The 16478-nt window shown below is 38.8% G+C and overlaps 1 protein-coding gene across 1 annotated transcript in view; it reads left to right on the forward strand.

The window, feature by feature from the left end:
- AGBL1 (AGBL carboxypeptidase 1) overlaps positions 1-16478 on the forward strand; it is a 1247389-nt gene that overhangs the window by 698427 nt on the left and 532484 nt on the right. Inside the window, exon 19 of the mRNA XM_053717645.1 lies at positions 10622-10751. Coding sequence (XP_053573620.1) covers positions 10622-10751 — 130 coding nt within the window. The remainder of the gene's footprint in view (positions 1-10621; positions 10752-16478) is intronic.

The raw sequence follows: 16478 nt of genomic DNA on the forward strand, positions 1-16478 counted from the left end.
TGTGCAGGAAGGAACATGGATTAGTGTTGTCCATCAGCATCATGTGCTGTCTAGGAGCTGCTGGACAACACTAATCCATATTCCTCCCCGCACACCCTGCATCATGTGTAACTCATAACTGTACAGGAAAACATAGCTGAGGTGGCAACCCTACTTTAAATGGCCACATCCATTCCTTTTTAGGTTTTCTGTTGAAAAGACACAGTAGAGTACTGTAAAATACTACTTACCATAGTCTTAAGATAGGGAACAGAGTTTACAATCCATAAATGACTATTTGACTTCCTATTCCTGCAGATAATATTTGAATATAAAGTGATTCCAATAACACATTCCTTCTTTAATTTATATTGGTTTGATTCATTTGATCAAACAAAGGAAAATATTAGATTTTACTACTTAGAATTCAACAGAGGTCATACTGGCAGTTATTTATTCTGTCATGAACTGCTGGTAAAAAATGATTATATTTCCTATTCTATATTTTCTCTTTTTTCTCTTTTGATACCTTTCGATATCCATTTCGGTTTTCAACAGCTTTCTGTTGCACAATGCACTGTGAATGGAGATGCTCTATAAACATCAAATACAGTGCATCTCTTTGGAGTTTATGACTTACTGTGCCCAAGGCACTATTATCATGTCAAGCATCAGTCACTAGTTATGACGGGTCCTGTCTCAGTACTTAAATGTAATGGACAGGAGATTTTAAAATAAGTTTATTCCCCGGCTGCAGCATTACATTTTTTTAACAACCATTTACATGATGTCTTTGTACATTTTCTGTTATTTATTCCCTTGTGAATGTGACTTCAGTTGTGCAGCTACTATATATAGAGAATAGACTAAAATAATGCTCTGCTTATATGGGCATGAGGTAGCGTACAACCCTCATAAGCATTTATTGTGTACTAGGAAAATGTTTTACTTTGAAGTTCAATATATTGTCCTCTACATTTTAATATTACTCCATTGATTTAGAAGCATGGGCTGTACAAAATCTAGTATAGATTCTAATATGGCTCCTAAGTGGAGAATTAAAAAAGTGTTTTTTTTTTCTGTTTATATTTTAATTAAAGAAAATATGAGAAATTAAATAAATGCAATTGCACAAAATAATGCAGTCTGAGGTGGATGTTTCAGAAATAAATTTAGTTACCTATTTAGGAACTATTTGATTGTTTAAATGATTTACGGCTAGATTATGAGTTTTGCGGTATGAGTGAAAAAGCAGCATTATGACTCTTTTTCGCTACCGCTGGTATTACGAGTCTTACAGGTATAGCTGTACCGCACAATTTTTTGTCCGTAACGCAACGTAACTACTGCAGCTTTCAAAAAGTCATTTTTCAATGGGACTTCCACAGCGCCGGTATTACGAGTTTGCCTGTCCAGCCAAAAAGTGAGCGGTACAGTCTAAACTGTCAAGATCCGTACCGTAAACTAAAAGTCAGTAGTTATGGCTTTTATGTTACAAAGCCGTAACATAAAACTCATAACTAAAGTGCTAAAAAGTACACTAACACCCATAAACTACCTATTAACCCTTAAACCGAGGCCCTCCCACATCGCAAACACTAAAATAAAATTATTAAGCCCTAATCTCCGCCACTATACTAAAGTTATTAACCCCTAAACCTAACCCTAAGTTTAACCCTAACACGCCTAACTTTAATATAATTAAAATAAATCTAAATAAAAATTACAATTAATACCTAAATAATTGCTATTTAAAACGAAATACCTGTAAAATAAACCCTAAGCTAGCTACAATATAACTAATAGTTACATTGTAGCTATCTTAGGTTTTATTTTTATTTCACAGGAAAGTTTGTATTTATTTTAACTAGGTAGACTAGTTAGTAAATAGTTATTAACTATTTACTAACTACCTAGCTAAAATAAATACAAAAGTACCTGTAAAATAAAACCTAACCTGAGTTACACTAACACCTAACCTTACACTACAATTAAATACATTACATTAATTAAATACAATTAACTAAATTGCAAAAAAACCTAAACACTAAATTACACAAAATAAAAAAGAAATTATCAAATATTAAACTAATTACACATAATCTAATAGCCCTATCAAAATAATAGCCCTATCAAAATAAAAAAGCCCCCCCCGAAAATAAAAAAACCCTAGCTTAAACTTAACTGCCAATAACCCTTAAAAGGGCCTTTTGCGGGGCATTGCCCCAAATAAATCAGCTCTTTTACCTGTAAAAATAATACAAACAACCCCCCAACAGTGAAACCCAACACCCACACAACCAAACCCCCAAATAAAATCCTATCTAAATAAACCTAAGCTCCCCATTGCCCTGTAAACGGCATTTGGATGGGCATTGCCCTTAAAAGGGCATTTAGCTCTTTTTCTGACCAAACCCTAAGCTAATAATAAAACCCACCCAATAAACCCTTAAAAAACCTAAACACTAACCCCCCGAAGATCCAATTACAGTTTTTGAATACCGGACATCCATCCTCAACGAAGTGGCAGAAGTCTTCATCCAAACGGGCCGAAGTCTTCATCCAAGCTGGCAGAAGCCTTCATCCAAGCGGGCAGAAGTCTTCATTCAAGCTGCAGAAGTCTTCATCCAGACAGCATCTTCTATCGTCATCCATCCGGCGTGGAGCGGCTCCATCTTTAAGACATCCGGCGTGGAGCATCCTCTTCTGACGACAGCTAACGAAGAATGAAGGTTCCTTTAAAGGGAACGTCATCCAAGATGGCGTCCCTTGAATTCCGATTGGCTGATAGAATTCTATCAGACAATCGGAATTAAGGTGAAAAAATCCTATGATGCTGAAGACTCGCCAGAAACACGGGACCTCAAGCTCCATTCGGAGCTTGATAAATGGGCCTCTATGTGTTAATTGCTGACATGATACAAGCCCCACTGGTGCTCTGAGCAGCTGCAGTATATAAAATAATGGTGCACTGAGAATATCTTGTTATGCTTCACATGCACGTGAAGATTAAAATGTCAACTAAAACAGTGATAACTTTTACTAGAAGTATTTTTGCCATTACATGTATGTTGTAAATAAGTTTCTATTCAGAGATGTAATTCATCTATGTGCATTTATATTTTGACCGGAATGTCCCTTTAACTGCTCCAGGCTGGTTTTTTTTTTTAAATTTGTAAATATTTATAAGTATATAAATAGTGCACTTTAAAGCAGCAAAATTGAGAATTTTGATAACTTTACCCACTGCTGTTGTTTTGTACTCATTTCACTGCATTTTATGTTAGGAATAATTATTAGATGTTGCTTGTACGGGAAGCAGAAATACAGCAGGGGTCCAGATCTCAAAAAGGAACAGTATGAAGGTTTTTGAGCTACAGAATACCATTACTAGAAATGATTGTGAATTGTATGATTTAGACAATTAGTAATCAAAGAAAAACTCTTTTTGTAATGGTAACGGATAAACTTATAAAACTCTGCTTGAGTAGTTAGACAAAGAGACTCAACAAACTAAAGTGCAAGTGACAACAGAGATACGCGTGACCATGTATTGGAAATTTGCAGTATTTCCTTTGAAATAAAAATGTAGTTGTGAATTCAGAGCACAAACTCTGCCAGTCAGGGGACATATTCTCATATATATATATATATATATATATATATATATATATATATTATATACTCCTTGAAAAACGAATGCACTCTCAGGTCTTTTTAGGTGAAGAACAACAATCTCTTTAATGGAACGTTTTCAGGGAATTCTTCCCCTTCATCAGCACAAATTCAGTGTCAAACATGCAAACTTATATACACATATGTGAAATAGTACAATGCCAAATACCTGTGATCTGGCGCCAAACAATCTATGTGGAACGCATAATTTGCGTTCCACTATGTGTAGACCGGAAGTGGTCTCTCATATTCTCACAATAGGAAGGGACAATCCGGAATTCAGGAGAAAGTGGTGCCATATCTTGAACAAATGTTCCTTAGATTTGATATTATTGATAGTAGAAGAAGTGACCACCATTCTAACCAGAGTTAGGATTGAGATAGGAACATTTGAGCAAACACACAACGAGACACTGACAAGAGACCAGCAAGAAAATTGGTATTGAAACTCAAACAGCAAATTGACAAGTATAGATCAGAGCTAATAGTGTTTAAAAACAGAAAACTAGTCTCAGTTAATGCAGACTATACACATGGGAGGGTCTATAAATGGTTATCCAACACAACAGAAGGTAGGGTGAGGAGACCACATAGACCCAGGAGAGTTCAGTTTTCTACAATACACGACACGAGTGGAGCTGAGTCATCAGAAACTGATACAAGTATATTGCGTAACACACAAACATCACCTAACACATATACCCCACAATCCTCACATCATGCTCCATATGCGCATAGGGGACACTCCACCCGCACCATTTTTTAGGGGTCACCATGAGATCACGGGGAGGAGGCATAGACCACACATCAGGAGGGCAGGGAGGCAGATACAGACGTACACGCTGCAGCATGCGGAGGATATAGTGGTCAATTTAAGTAAACATACCCTCACTACAGCCGAACGTATGACCCTTAATAAAGGTCTGTCTTTTGTACCTAGCCACAATATTCCAGAAATTGACCTTAAAATAGACCTTTATAAACTAAACAGAACTATGAGAATCAAAGAACATTTCCAATATTCCCCACAGAGACAAGAATATACCAATCCTATACAGAAATGTAAAAAACCCAGCACTTCTGAGCCACAGAACAGCAGTGCTAGCACCAAGACCTATATGAGGTTAGTAGCACAAGACATGTAACATCAAAGAACCAATAAGGCATGGAAACACAATCTAAGTGACACTGAGAGGGCAGCCATTAAAACTTTACAGGATGATCATACTTTAGTCATACGCCCAGCTGACAAGGGCGGAGCCATTGTTTTGATGGACTACGATGACTACAAAATGGACATCCTGTCACAACTGGCTGACACAAACACTTACATGATTTTACCCAATGAACCCCCCTCCAAGTTTAAAAAACAGTTGGATGGCACTTTGAAATTGGATTATGAACAAGGGTACCTTACTGAACAGGTTTATGAGTATTGCGTAACCCAATGTCCAAGGGTCCCAATTTTGTACACAACACCTAAAATACATAAAACACTCAACCATCACCTGGGGCGTCTGATAGTTTCAGCTGTACAATCACTGACACAGCCTGTGGCACAACTGATAGACATTCTCCTACAACCCATAGTGAAGAATGTCAAATCTTATATAGCTGACACTAATGACCTGATAAGAAAGATGAGTGATGTGGTTGTGGAGACTGGTGACATCCTGGTGACCCTGGAAGACAACAGTCTCTCCACCATTATCCCCCATGATACTGGATTAATGGCTACTAAAATCCATCTCATTGAGAGCACACGATATGAGGGACCCCCAGTAGAATTCCTACTGACCCTCATGGAATTCTGCCTTACCCAAAATTATTTTTGCTTTGAGACACAGTTTTACCTACAGTTAGCAGGCACGGCAATGGGGTCTAACATGGCCCCATCGTACGCCAACATTTATATGCCTCATTTCGAAAATCAATTTATCTGGAATACAGATACATCATCGATAGTTTTTTACGTAAGATACATTGATGATGTTTTCATGATCTGGTGGGGGGGACAGCAAACACTTCTTGATTGGTTCAATCATTGGAATAGCACAGAGATGCCGGTGAGGTTTAAGATCACATATAATGATAAAGAGATACAGTTTCTTGATCTTAACATCTACATACAGGGGAGTTCCTTAGGTACCACGCTTTATAATAAGCCCACCGATAGGAACTCTATCCTTAATGCATCTAGCTGCCACCCAGCAGCATTACTTAAGGGCATCATTAAATCCCAGATGACCAGGGTAATACAAAATAATTCCAACACTGCTACAGGGGTCTCCCAGTTGCAACTCATGAGGGATAAATTCTTACAAAGGGGCTACAAAAAGCAGATAGTAGAAAACATCCTGAAAGAAGTCTTATCCTACACACAGGATACCCTCATTCATAAAGCTGCAACAACTGAGAAACAAAACAGACTAATAATGGCAACAACATTTTCACCCAATACCACAGAGGCTGGTAAAATATTGAGAAAACACTGGCCCTTGGTCAAATCGGACCCAAAATTGGTATTTACACAAAACCTCACCCCAATGATAGCATACCGAAGAGGCACTAATCTCTGGGATTTCTTAGTACGGACAGACCCTAAGAAAAGCTACATGGAAGCAACTCATGTCAACATCAAAGGCTCATACCGATGAATGGGGGGCACAACATGCAATGGCCTGATAGCCACAAAAAAATTCCACCACCCTCACACAAATAAAGTGTATACCATCAAACACTCCATATCCTGCAACACTACATTTGTATTATATCTGCTCTTTTGCCCATAGTGCTCGATTCTACATGGGAGAAACGAGTGGCACCACTCCGAGAAAGGATGGCCCAATCACAGACGGCTATACGACTAGCACTTAGCGAGGGAGAATCGACCAGCCCGTGGCCAGCACTGTGCACGGATGTCACATCAAGTATCGACCATCAGGTACATCCTGATAGACCACATAAACTTGCCACCAGACTTCAAGGCGCTCATTTAGAGTGGAGATACAATCCAGGGTACGGCCAGTGGGGTAGAGAATAAGTCTTGGTGACATGCTGAAAATCAGATCCCATAGGGGGTAGAGTTTTTAGCATATGCCTAAGAACTGAATAGGAGGGGGACACAGAGATGATCCCTGCCATTCAGTAGTTCTCACACCCAATAGGCAAGTTACCTACACATACCTTCTCCTATACCTATGCAACGAGCAGCCTAACTGAAATACCCCCCTATGCATATACTATACTAAGGATATAGCAGGAATTCAACACAGGAATGTAAACACAGGAGTTGTGTTACTTGACTGGTAACACACACTGCCGGTAATAGCAGTGTAACAACAATATAAATATATGCCTAGTCTGGGCAAAAGCAGAGGGTACATATACGTACACAATAGGTAGAAAAAAGTGGACATTGGATTTGTGCCACAAGGACTGGGTCTCATATGATCAAATAATGTAACAAGTTCACTCCAACAGGATGGCATATTCTAATAAATGCAGGATCATTCCAATATTGGAGGACATATGAAAACAGTTAGTGATTGTCTGTGTAGAAACCGATAGTAGCTGGGTAGACACCAGGTGTAAGCCAGTTTTTTCTAGAATATATTTTATTAGATATTGTGTAAATATTTGGTCGCTACATAAGCATTGAGGTATAACCTTACAATAGTCAGCAACTACACCAATGTTCAGCATATTACTGAAGAGTGTAGTTCAGATCCTTGATATGATGGATGGCATTTGACGGTGCACAGATATACGATATGTAACGTAACTGGTGAGTCAAACCCTAGTATACATATCAATGCACTAAGTAGTTCCAGCCTTAACTGGTTACCATGCCAACCAATATAACAACCAATGATCCCGAGTGCGGTATCGGCACATCAGGGTGAGATAAGAATCACATGGTTACACATAGGAGCTGTCACAAACCAGGTGGATAGTTTAATGCACTAGAGTTTGCGCACCATGATATGCACGATCGCTACTTGCGATCCCAGCTTGTAAATAATTTAACCCCACACTAGGGGCATTTTGAGATAAGTTTTGTATAAGTTCAAAATGTAATTTAATATGTATTTCAAACTTTCTCACATTTAAAGACCAAAAAGGTATAGATTTTACACTTTATATTTATTTTCGTAACCGGAAATAGAATATGAGAGACCACTTCCTGTCTACACATAGTGGAACGCAAATTATGCGTTCCACATAGATTGTTTGGCACCAGTTCACTGAGTGATCACAGGTATTTGGCATTGTACTATTTCACATATGTGTATATAAGTTTTCATGTTTGACACTGAATTTGTGCTGATGAAGGGGAAGAATTCCCTGAAAACGTTCCATTAAAGAGATTGTTTTTCTTCACCTAAAAAGACCTGAGAGTGCATTCGTTTTTCAAGGAGTATTCATTGCATGTTTGCACCCCAGGCAGATGTCTCAAGGAGGGTGACACTGTACATTGAACGGTATTATATATATATAAGTATGCAAAGGGCCAGCACTCATGGTTACCAAACATCCACCCAGGGTGCCTCCAAGATCAAAGTATAGGAAGTGGAGAAAAGGATGCACTCACCAGGATTTTCAAATTGTTACCTTTATTTCTTGTAACGTTTTGGGGTGTTACCCCTTTTGTCAGACACCAACAAAAATAACCATGTAATGCGTTCATATGCAGTACAGTTCTACAGTTCTACTTATGAGAGCTTCCCCCAATCATATGAGGTAGAGATTGTATCTTGGGGTAGGATGCCAATTATCCACAACCAATGTTCCTGTTGATTATAAATAAAGCGTCCCACGTCAAGAGTTTTCGTCAAAAGTATGCGTGCAGGATCACGTCTAGAGGGAGGATTTCAATCTCCCACAGTCGGTATTCCTATTGGTTCAAACGGAAACGCCCCACGTCCTCCTATTTTTATATTATTTAGATTTCATGTATTTTGGAAAATGTGTTAGCAAGTCATATTCTTTTCCTGCCATTTTCAGATGAACATCTCTGCATCTGTGAAGTTCCTTCCCTGGCTTTCGCACTGCTTCTATCTCAGGATGCAACAAGATGGGGGTTCCCAGTATAAAATAAGCTTTACCAACTGGATTTTTATTTTTGCTAGTGCTGTATCACCATCTTGTTGCATCCTGTGATAGAAGCAAACTGCCATCTTGTTGCCTCCTGTGATAGAAGCAGACTGCCATCTTGTTGCCTCCTGTGATAGCAACAAATCATCATCTTGTTGCATCCTGTGATAGAAGCACACCACCATCTTGTTGCACCCTGTGATAGAAGCAAACCCCCATCTTGTTGCATCCTGTGATAGAAGCAGCCTTGTAGCACTAGCAAAAAGAAGAATCCAGTTGGTAAAGCTCATTTTATACTGGGCACTGCCATCTTGTTGCATCCTGTGATAGAAGCACACCACCATCTTGTTGCATCCTGTGATAGAAGCACACCACCATCTTGTTGCACCCTGTGATAGAAGCACACCACCATCTTGTTGCATCCTGTGATAGAAGCAGCCTTGTAGCACTAGCAAAAATAAGAATCCAGTTGGTAACGCTGATTTTATACTGGGCACTGCCATCTTGTTGCATCCTGTGATAGAAGCAGTGTGGAATTCCAGGGGTGGAACTTCTCAGATTCAGAGATGTTCATCTGAAAATGCCAGGAAAAGAATATGACTTGCTAACAAATATTCCAAAATACATCAAATCTAAAGAATATAAAAAAGGAGACGTTATCTTTTGAACCAATTGGAAGCCGTTTTTTTTTCCTATAGTTATATTTGGAGCAACAGATATATATTTCTGAAAATTTATATCAAATTCTTGCGTATCTCGCATTTACCTACTTCTTGACACTTTTGTTGTACAGTGATTGCTTAAACACCGAACAGTTTGCGCTTTGTCTGTACTAAGTTCTTGTATTGGTATTTTAACACATAGGAGGGGAAAAGCCCCTTCCTTCTTTTTTAGTATTTTTAGCTGCATCTGTTTTTACACCTCCACCTGTAGTGCCTCTTTTTTTTTTCTTTCTAAAAGCTGAGACCTCATATCTTTGAGCACTTATAACTTTTTTGGGTAGTATTTTTTTTAAAACTTTTATCAGATAGTGTTATTATGAGTGTAACTGTACTTTTCAATGTATTTAAATGTGTTTTGTGACACTTTTTTGTTTCGCAAAACAGTTAACCAGAGCTCTGAGGACGTGCTATCCTGATGCACGTTAACTTCAATTGCGCTCATGTTTATTTGCAACTTGTAATAAGAGCGATAAACCTGGTACTTGCAAACACCCACCATAAACCACTTTGCTTGCGCGTCACTCGTAATCCGCCCCAAATGTTTTCAAATTGCAATTTAAAAAAATGTAAAATGTATCATTACTCAAGATTATATGAATCTGTTAATTTGTGCATATCATGAATTGATACCATTGCTTAAGTACAAAAACTGCATTGATTATCATTGATACTTAGGAACCGATTTATCGAATGGTGGGCGGATATGATTCGCTATAGCGAATCATGTCTGCCCAACATTACTAAATGCCGACAGCATTTGGTTAAATACTTGTGCAATGCCACCCATGCACATTCGCAGTCAATCGGATGCTAGCAGTCTGATTGCAGTCTGACATTTTTTAGGTGGCGGACGAGTTAAGGAGCAGCGGTCTTAAGACCACTGCTTCTTAACTTCTGTTTCCAGCGAACCAGAAGGTTTGCACAGAAAAAGCAGCATCCGCTGCTTAGTAAATATACCCCTTAATCACATAGCTGTTACATTTTATTTCTTACATTGGCCTTGAAATGAGCTTGTTTAGATTGCTGTTCCTTTGGTATCCTGATTAATTTGAATATGGTGTCTTATGTTTAAATGACATTGTTATAGTGAAATAAAATAAAAATAGGAATATTATGTATGGATAACTTGTTCTCCTATTTCCCTTTAGTCATAGATGCTCACTTAATGGTGAAGATTTGAACAGACAGTGGGTCTCACCAAAGCCTAATCTACAACCAACTATTTACCACATCAAAGGACTTTTATACTATCTGTACAGCATTAATAAGGCACCACTGGTAAGTCATCTTTATAATTTTCTTTTCTGACGTAGAAATTGAAGGTATGGGTCCTCATTTATAAAGATCCAGACGGATAAGGTTTCCACCTAGGATATCTGTATGCCATGTTTTAATTAAGCAGCATCAACTGAAAGTATAGAATTTGGGATTGTAATATAAAATGTTATATGCATTTGTAATTGTGGATTTTCCCTTTCTAGGAACTCAAATTGTATGTGGCAGCTTTCACAAGCCTCAAAATCTTTCATCTGAGCAATTTCGACGAGTCCTAATAAACTTAGCAATAGCCTAAGGGGCATGTTTAGGGTGACAACTTTTAGCATGTAAAATTGTGTTTCCTGAGATCGGTTTACGGTATAGTTTGAGAGACAGTATCACCATGCAGATTACCTGTAAGTGTAAAATCTAGGAAGTTAACTCTCTGCTTATGATATTCATAAGTAAACCTTAGTCCAATTTCATTGGTATTAAACCTTTTCAGAAATGAGGGTGCTTGTTCTGAGGTCCCTGTCCAAATTAGTAAAAGGTCATCAATAAATCTCTTATAAAACAATATTTCTGACCTGATAACATTTTCTACTCCAAATGTTGCTTATTTTTCACCACCCTAAAAACAAATTGGTGTAGGAGGGGGCAAATTTTGCACTCATTGCAGTACCGCATTTCTGTAAGAAAAAAATTACCATCAAACTCAAAATAATTGTGGGTTAACAAAAAGGTGGGTACTCTAATAATATGTCTAAAATCAGCAGAGTAATATTGTCAGTAAATAGAACTATCTTTAAAGCTTCTAATCCACAATCATGTGGTATAGAAGTGTAAAAGAGCCACAAACATCAATGGTCAACCAACCACAGTCACTCTTCCAGGTTACTTCATCCAACTGGTATAGTAGACACAGGTTTCTAAGCAGGCACAGGATACCGAGTTGGCACTGTTGGTGGGACTGTCACAGTATACCAAATAGGCAGGCACAGCTTCAGGAACAAGGTGAGCATACACTGTTATCAGGTTATTCTACTTGATTTTCAGGAACCAGGTGAGCATACTTAGGTGCAAGGTAAGTATGCTTGGTCTCAAGAGCAAGTTGAGCATACACAGGTATCAGGTAACTATGCTTTGGTTTCAGGCACAAGGTGAGCATACACAGGTATCAGGTAAGTATGTTTTGGTCTCAGGAGCAAGTTGAGCAAACATAGGGCAATATCTTAGCCCAGAGTGATGGGCATAGTGAGTTTTTAAAGGAACTCCTGCACCTGAGTCCTCAAGGTGGGTGTTCATATAATTGGGACATTGCCTAAAAAGCTGTAGCCACAGCTGAAGACAGGCAGAGGTCTTGGCATCCCTCCATGTGGGACGCTGAAAATGCGATCAGTACTCTTGGCGTTCACCGAGACCGGGTCCCCCCGACCTGGTAAGGGTAAGTACCCTTGCAAACATAAACTGTAATAGTAATGAACCACAGTTACATGAGATGAACAACAGTTGGAATAGAATCTGCTAAAAGACACCACAAGCACCAGATTCATCAGAATCTGCATCACTGAGAAGTCGTTTTTCAGTTTGGACACATGCTCAGATGCATATACTTTCTTTTTATGTATTTCACATCTAAACTGCAAATGTTGCAGATATTAACACCAACGGAAGTGAAAAAGCATGCTAAGAAATGATAGGAATAATGCCAGAGAATTATCAATGAATAAGGTTGATGATGACTATTCTCCACTGGGTTCTTTAACTCTTTAAGATTTACACATAAAACAATCATATTATCTTTTTAGAACAGAGCCAATTGTTCAGACTACATATCTCCTGCATCAAATGTACAGTGTTTTCATGTAATACCAGCGCACATTTGCGTGCGTTGGTATTACAAAGTGGAGTTCAAATATTGCTTTATCGAAAACAATATTTTGTGATCCACTTGTAATATGGCCCATAATGGGCTAGATTACAAGTGGAGATCTAATTTATTGCACGCACATTTGCAGGTGCTTGATAAATAACCAGCCAACAAGTGGCTGGTTATTGCTACAGCAAGCTTGTGGTAGCAATTAGCACTCAGAAAATTAACTTAATTTTCTAAATGTCTCCCAATTTCCCCCATAATTTAGTATAGCGTACATTAATAAAAATTGTCAGTCAGTATCACAAAGGCAGCACATGTATTTACGCATGCAGAATGGATATATTTTACTCTATTTTCAGCTTGCCACACGTTGGCCGGTGCATCTCCCTGGAAGGCTTAACAAACACCTAACACATGCGCAATGTTAATCCCTAAACCACCATCCCCCCACATGACAATCACTAATAAAAGATATTAACCCCTAAACCGCCATCCCCCCAATGCAAAGTATCTAAATAAACTATTAACCCCTAAACTGCCACCCCCACAACACAAAACATCTAAACTATTAACCCCTAAACCACCACCCCAATATCGCAACTACTATATAAACCTAACTACTCCCTTCCGTAAAAAGACAGTGTCCTGATCTTTGTTACCAAATACCATGCAGCCTTTAGAACACATTTACAATGTGCCTGCTTACTCCATTAAATAAATAACAAGTACATTGGACTCACTTGTCACAGGTGTCCGGTGCTCGGTCCTGGGGGAGGAATGAGCCCTTCTCGCCTCCTGTAGGGCTCCGGGTCCTTCCGTCCGCTCCCCTCCTCAAGCCGCCGCTGCCTGTGATTCAATCCATGTGAGCGTGTCTGTGCTCCGTTCCACTGAGCGTGTGACGTCACTTCCCTTGCACCGCTCGTGTCAGTCCGGCTGGTTGTCCGGCTGGCTGCAATGGGTCAGGTGCAGATAGGTAACTGAGTATACCGGAATCCTTTTGCTGGTTAATTTGACAAATATAGAGAAAGAAAGAAGGATCCGGAATCTTGTAAATCTTTATCCGAGTTTATTAGGTTAAAACAGCAATAACTCTTGTTACAGCATACTAAGGTACAGCACTGGGTGGTGGTCACTACTGCTGACGCGTTTCGGCTTTCCCCGCCGTAGTCATAGCATAGTAGGTGACCATCATCCTGTGTTTTAAAAAGGCTGAAAAGCCTTCCCATTGGTTAAGAAAAAACACACCCTCCAATATGTGCTGCTTTAGATCTACTAACACTATTGCTAAACTAGGTTAGTGAAACTGTTTTATTTAAAAAGATATATAATTCCCTTGGCTAGGTTTTGACAGAATTTCGACAATATTATAAATTATAACCCTTGTAGTTTTGGCTTATGACCTGGGTTGTATATATATATCATTTCATTTGTCTTCTTATTAACCCATTCTAGTCAATCTATTTTGTTAACGTAATAAAGTGCTTGTGTTATTTACTTTGAAAGGAGTTAAAAATTGTAAATCTCACATAGTGTCAATGGTAGGCCAGTTCCTAAATATAATGACATTATTCTATGTTTCATATGTTTGTTTTATGTAATATGTAAATTTATTAGTTAGTTTTATTGGTTAATTTTATTTTATTAGATACTGACAGTGTTAGAGTAGTTCCTACCTTATATTATTCAATCTATTGTAAATTGATTTAGGCGTTAGATAACATTGCTTTTATCAATCTTACTTTTGAATGATTATTTCTCTATCTCTATATAGAGTTGGACTACTTCCAGAAATTGATCAGGTCAAATTCACTGTTTAAACCGGAGGGCCATCTAGTTCTCAATTTAAGTATCCAATATACTTCTTCTCTTGCTAAGAGAAGCGATCTATCTCCCCCCCCTCACTGGTGGCAGGACATGTTTTGCTATAGTCCAATTCAGTGTAGTGCTCTTTCTGTCATGGATTGATCGAAAGTGTGTAATCAGTGGTGTGGTGAGTTCCCATGCTTGATGTCATTAACATGTTCCCGAATCCTTGACCTACCTCTCTTGTGGTCATACCTACGTACTGTAGGTTGCATTCTGAGCAAGTTAGTACATAGACCACATGGTTGGTTCTACAGGTATAGCATCTATCATGTGAGAAGCGCTCACCTGTTGCGGTGCTAGCAAATTCATCTCCTTGTGAAAGATGTTTGCAGGCTATGCATTCTTTGTAGTGACATCTATAGACTCCCTTGGTACTCAGCCATGAGCTGATTACACTGTCATGAGTATTCTTGGAGCTTTTCATCATGGTGGGGTCTACTCTGTTTCCTATCGTTTTGCCCTTTCTAAATGCAAAGTGACAACCTTTACTCGCTATGTCTGCCAAGCCATCATCAGCCGTCAGTAAAGGAAAGTGTTTTGATATGACATTGCAAACTTCTCCAAATTGGTCACTATATGTGATAAGGAAAGTGTTTTTTTGTGTATTTCCCTCCTTTGTTGATCTCCCTCCTTGTTTTAGGAGGGAGTCCCTGTCTCTTTTGCTTACATCTTTTTCAATGGCTTTAACTATAGGTTTTGAGTATTCTCTAGAGACAAGCCTGTCAGTAAGCTCTTTAGCTTGAGTTTCATATGAGGATTTGGTTGAACAGTTTCTAAGTGTCCTTACAAACTGTCCCTTCACTATGGCTTTGAATAACCTGTTAGGGTGATTGCTTTTTGCGTGCAAGATGGTATTTCTAGCTGATGGCTTTCGGTAGACACTTGTGGTTATATTACCTTTCTGTCCTCCCTGTACCCCTGTAAGGGTTACATCTAGATAGTTAATGGTCTCAGCATTAAACTCAAAAGTAAAGCCTAGGCCTAAGTTGTTGTTATTAAGCTCATCAATAAACTGATGGATTTTAGTCTCGTCTCCTTGCCATATTATCAAGAGGCCATCAATAAACCTCTTGTAAAAAGCAATGTTTGTCCTGAATTGATTTCTATCTCCATAGATGTGGGACCGCTCCCACCACCCCATATAGAGGTTGGCGTAGGAGGGGGCAAACTTGGCCCCCATCGCAGTCCCACATCTCTGGAGATAGAAGACATCATCAAAGCAAAAATAGTTGTGTGTGAGTAGGTAGTTCGTGACCTGTAGTATAAAGCTACAATGTTTCCTCTCCAAATTTGTCTGATCTGGTCAGAAAAAATCTGACAGCCTTCAACCTTCTTTGTGCGGTATTGAAGAATAAAGTGACTTGACATCTATTGTGACCCAGACACTGTCTTTGTTCCAACCCTGATCTTTCAATAGGCCTAGCAAGTGTTTGGTGTCCTATTAGATAGCTCTGTAGCTCCTCCACAAAAGGTTGGAGTACTGCGTCCAGCCATTGTGATAGTTTTTCATTCAATGAACCAATGCCACTACTATTGGTCTACCATGAATCTCTGGCCCTGGTTTGTGTATTTTGGGTAAATGATTAAATGTTGGTCTAATCGGAAACTTGACTTGTAGGTAATTATATGTGTCATCATCAAATATGCCTATCTCTCTGCCTTCATCCAAAAGATGTTCAAGTTCATGTCTGAATTCGTCTGTTGGATCTTTTTTTAAACGGATGTATTGCTTTTCATCCAGGAGTTGTCTTTTGGCTTCGTAATGAATTGACTTTTATTCATTACCACTATAGAGCCGCCCTTATCGGCGGCTCTAATGATCAAGTTTTCATTATTCTGTAACCCTGTCAAGGCCCCTCTTTCTTTCAGAGTCAGATTTGCTTTGTTCTTTTGAGAACTGTTTTTATGCTCGAGTGCAGTGAGATCATCCTCCACTCTTTTTTGGAAAATTTCCAAAATATTCCCCCGGCTGTGTATGGGGTAAAAATGTGGAGTTACCCTTAAAC

Source organism: Bombina bombina, chromosome 6, assembly GCF_027579735.1.
Source record: "Bombina bombina isolate aBomBom1 chromosome 6, aBomBom1.pri, whole genome shotgun sequence".
Lineage (NCBI taxonomy): Eukaryota > Metazoa > Chordata > Amphibia > Anura > Bombinatoridae > Bombina > Bombina bombina.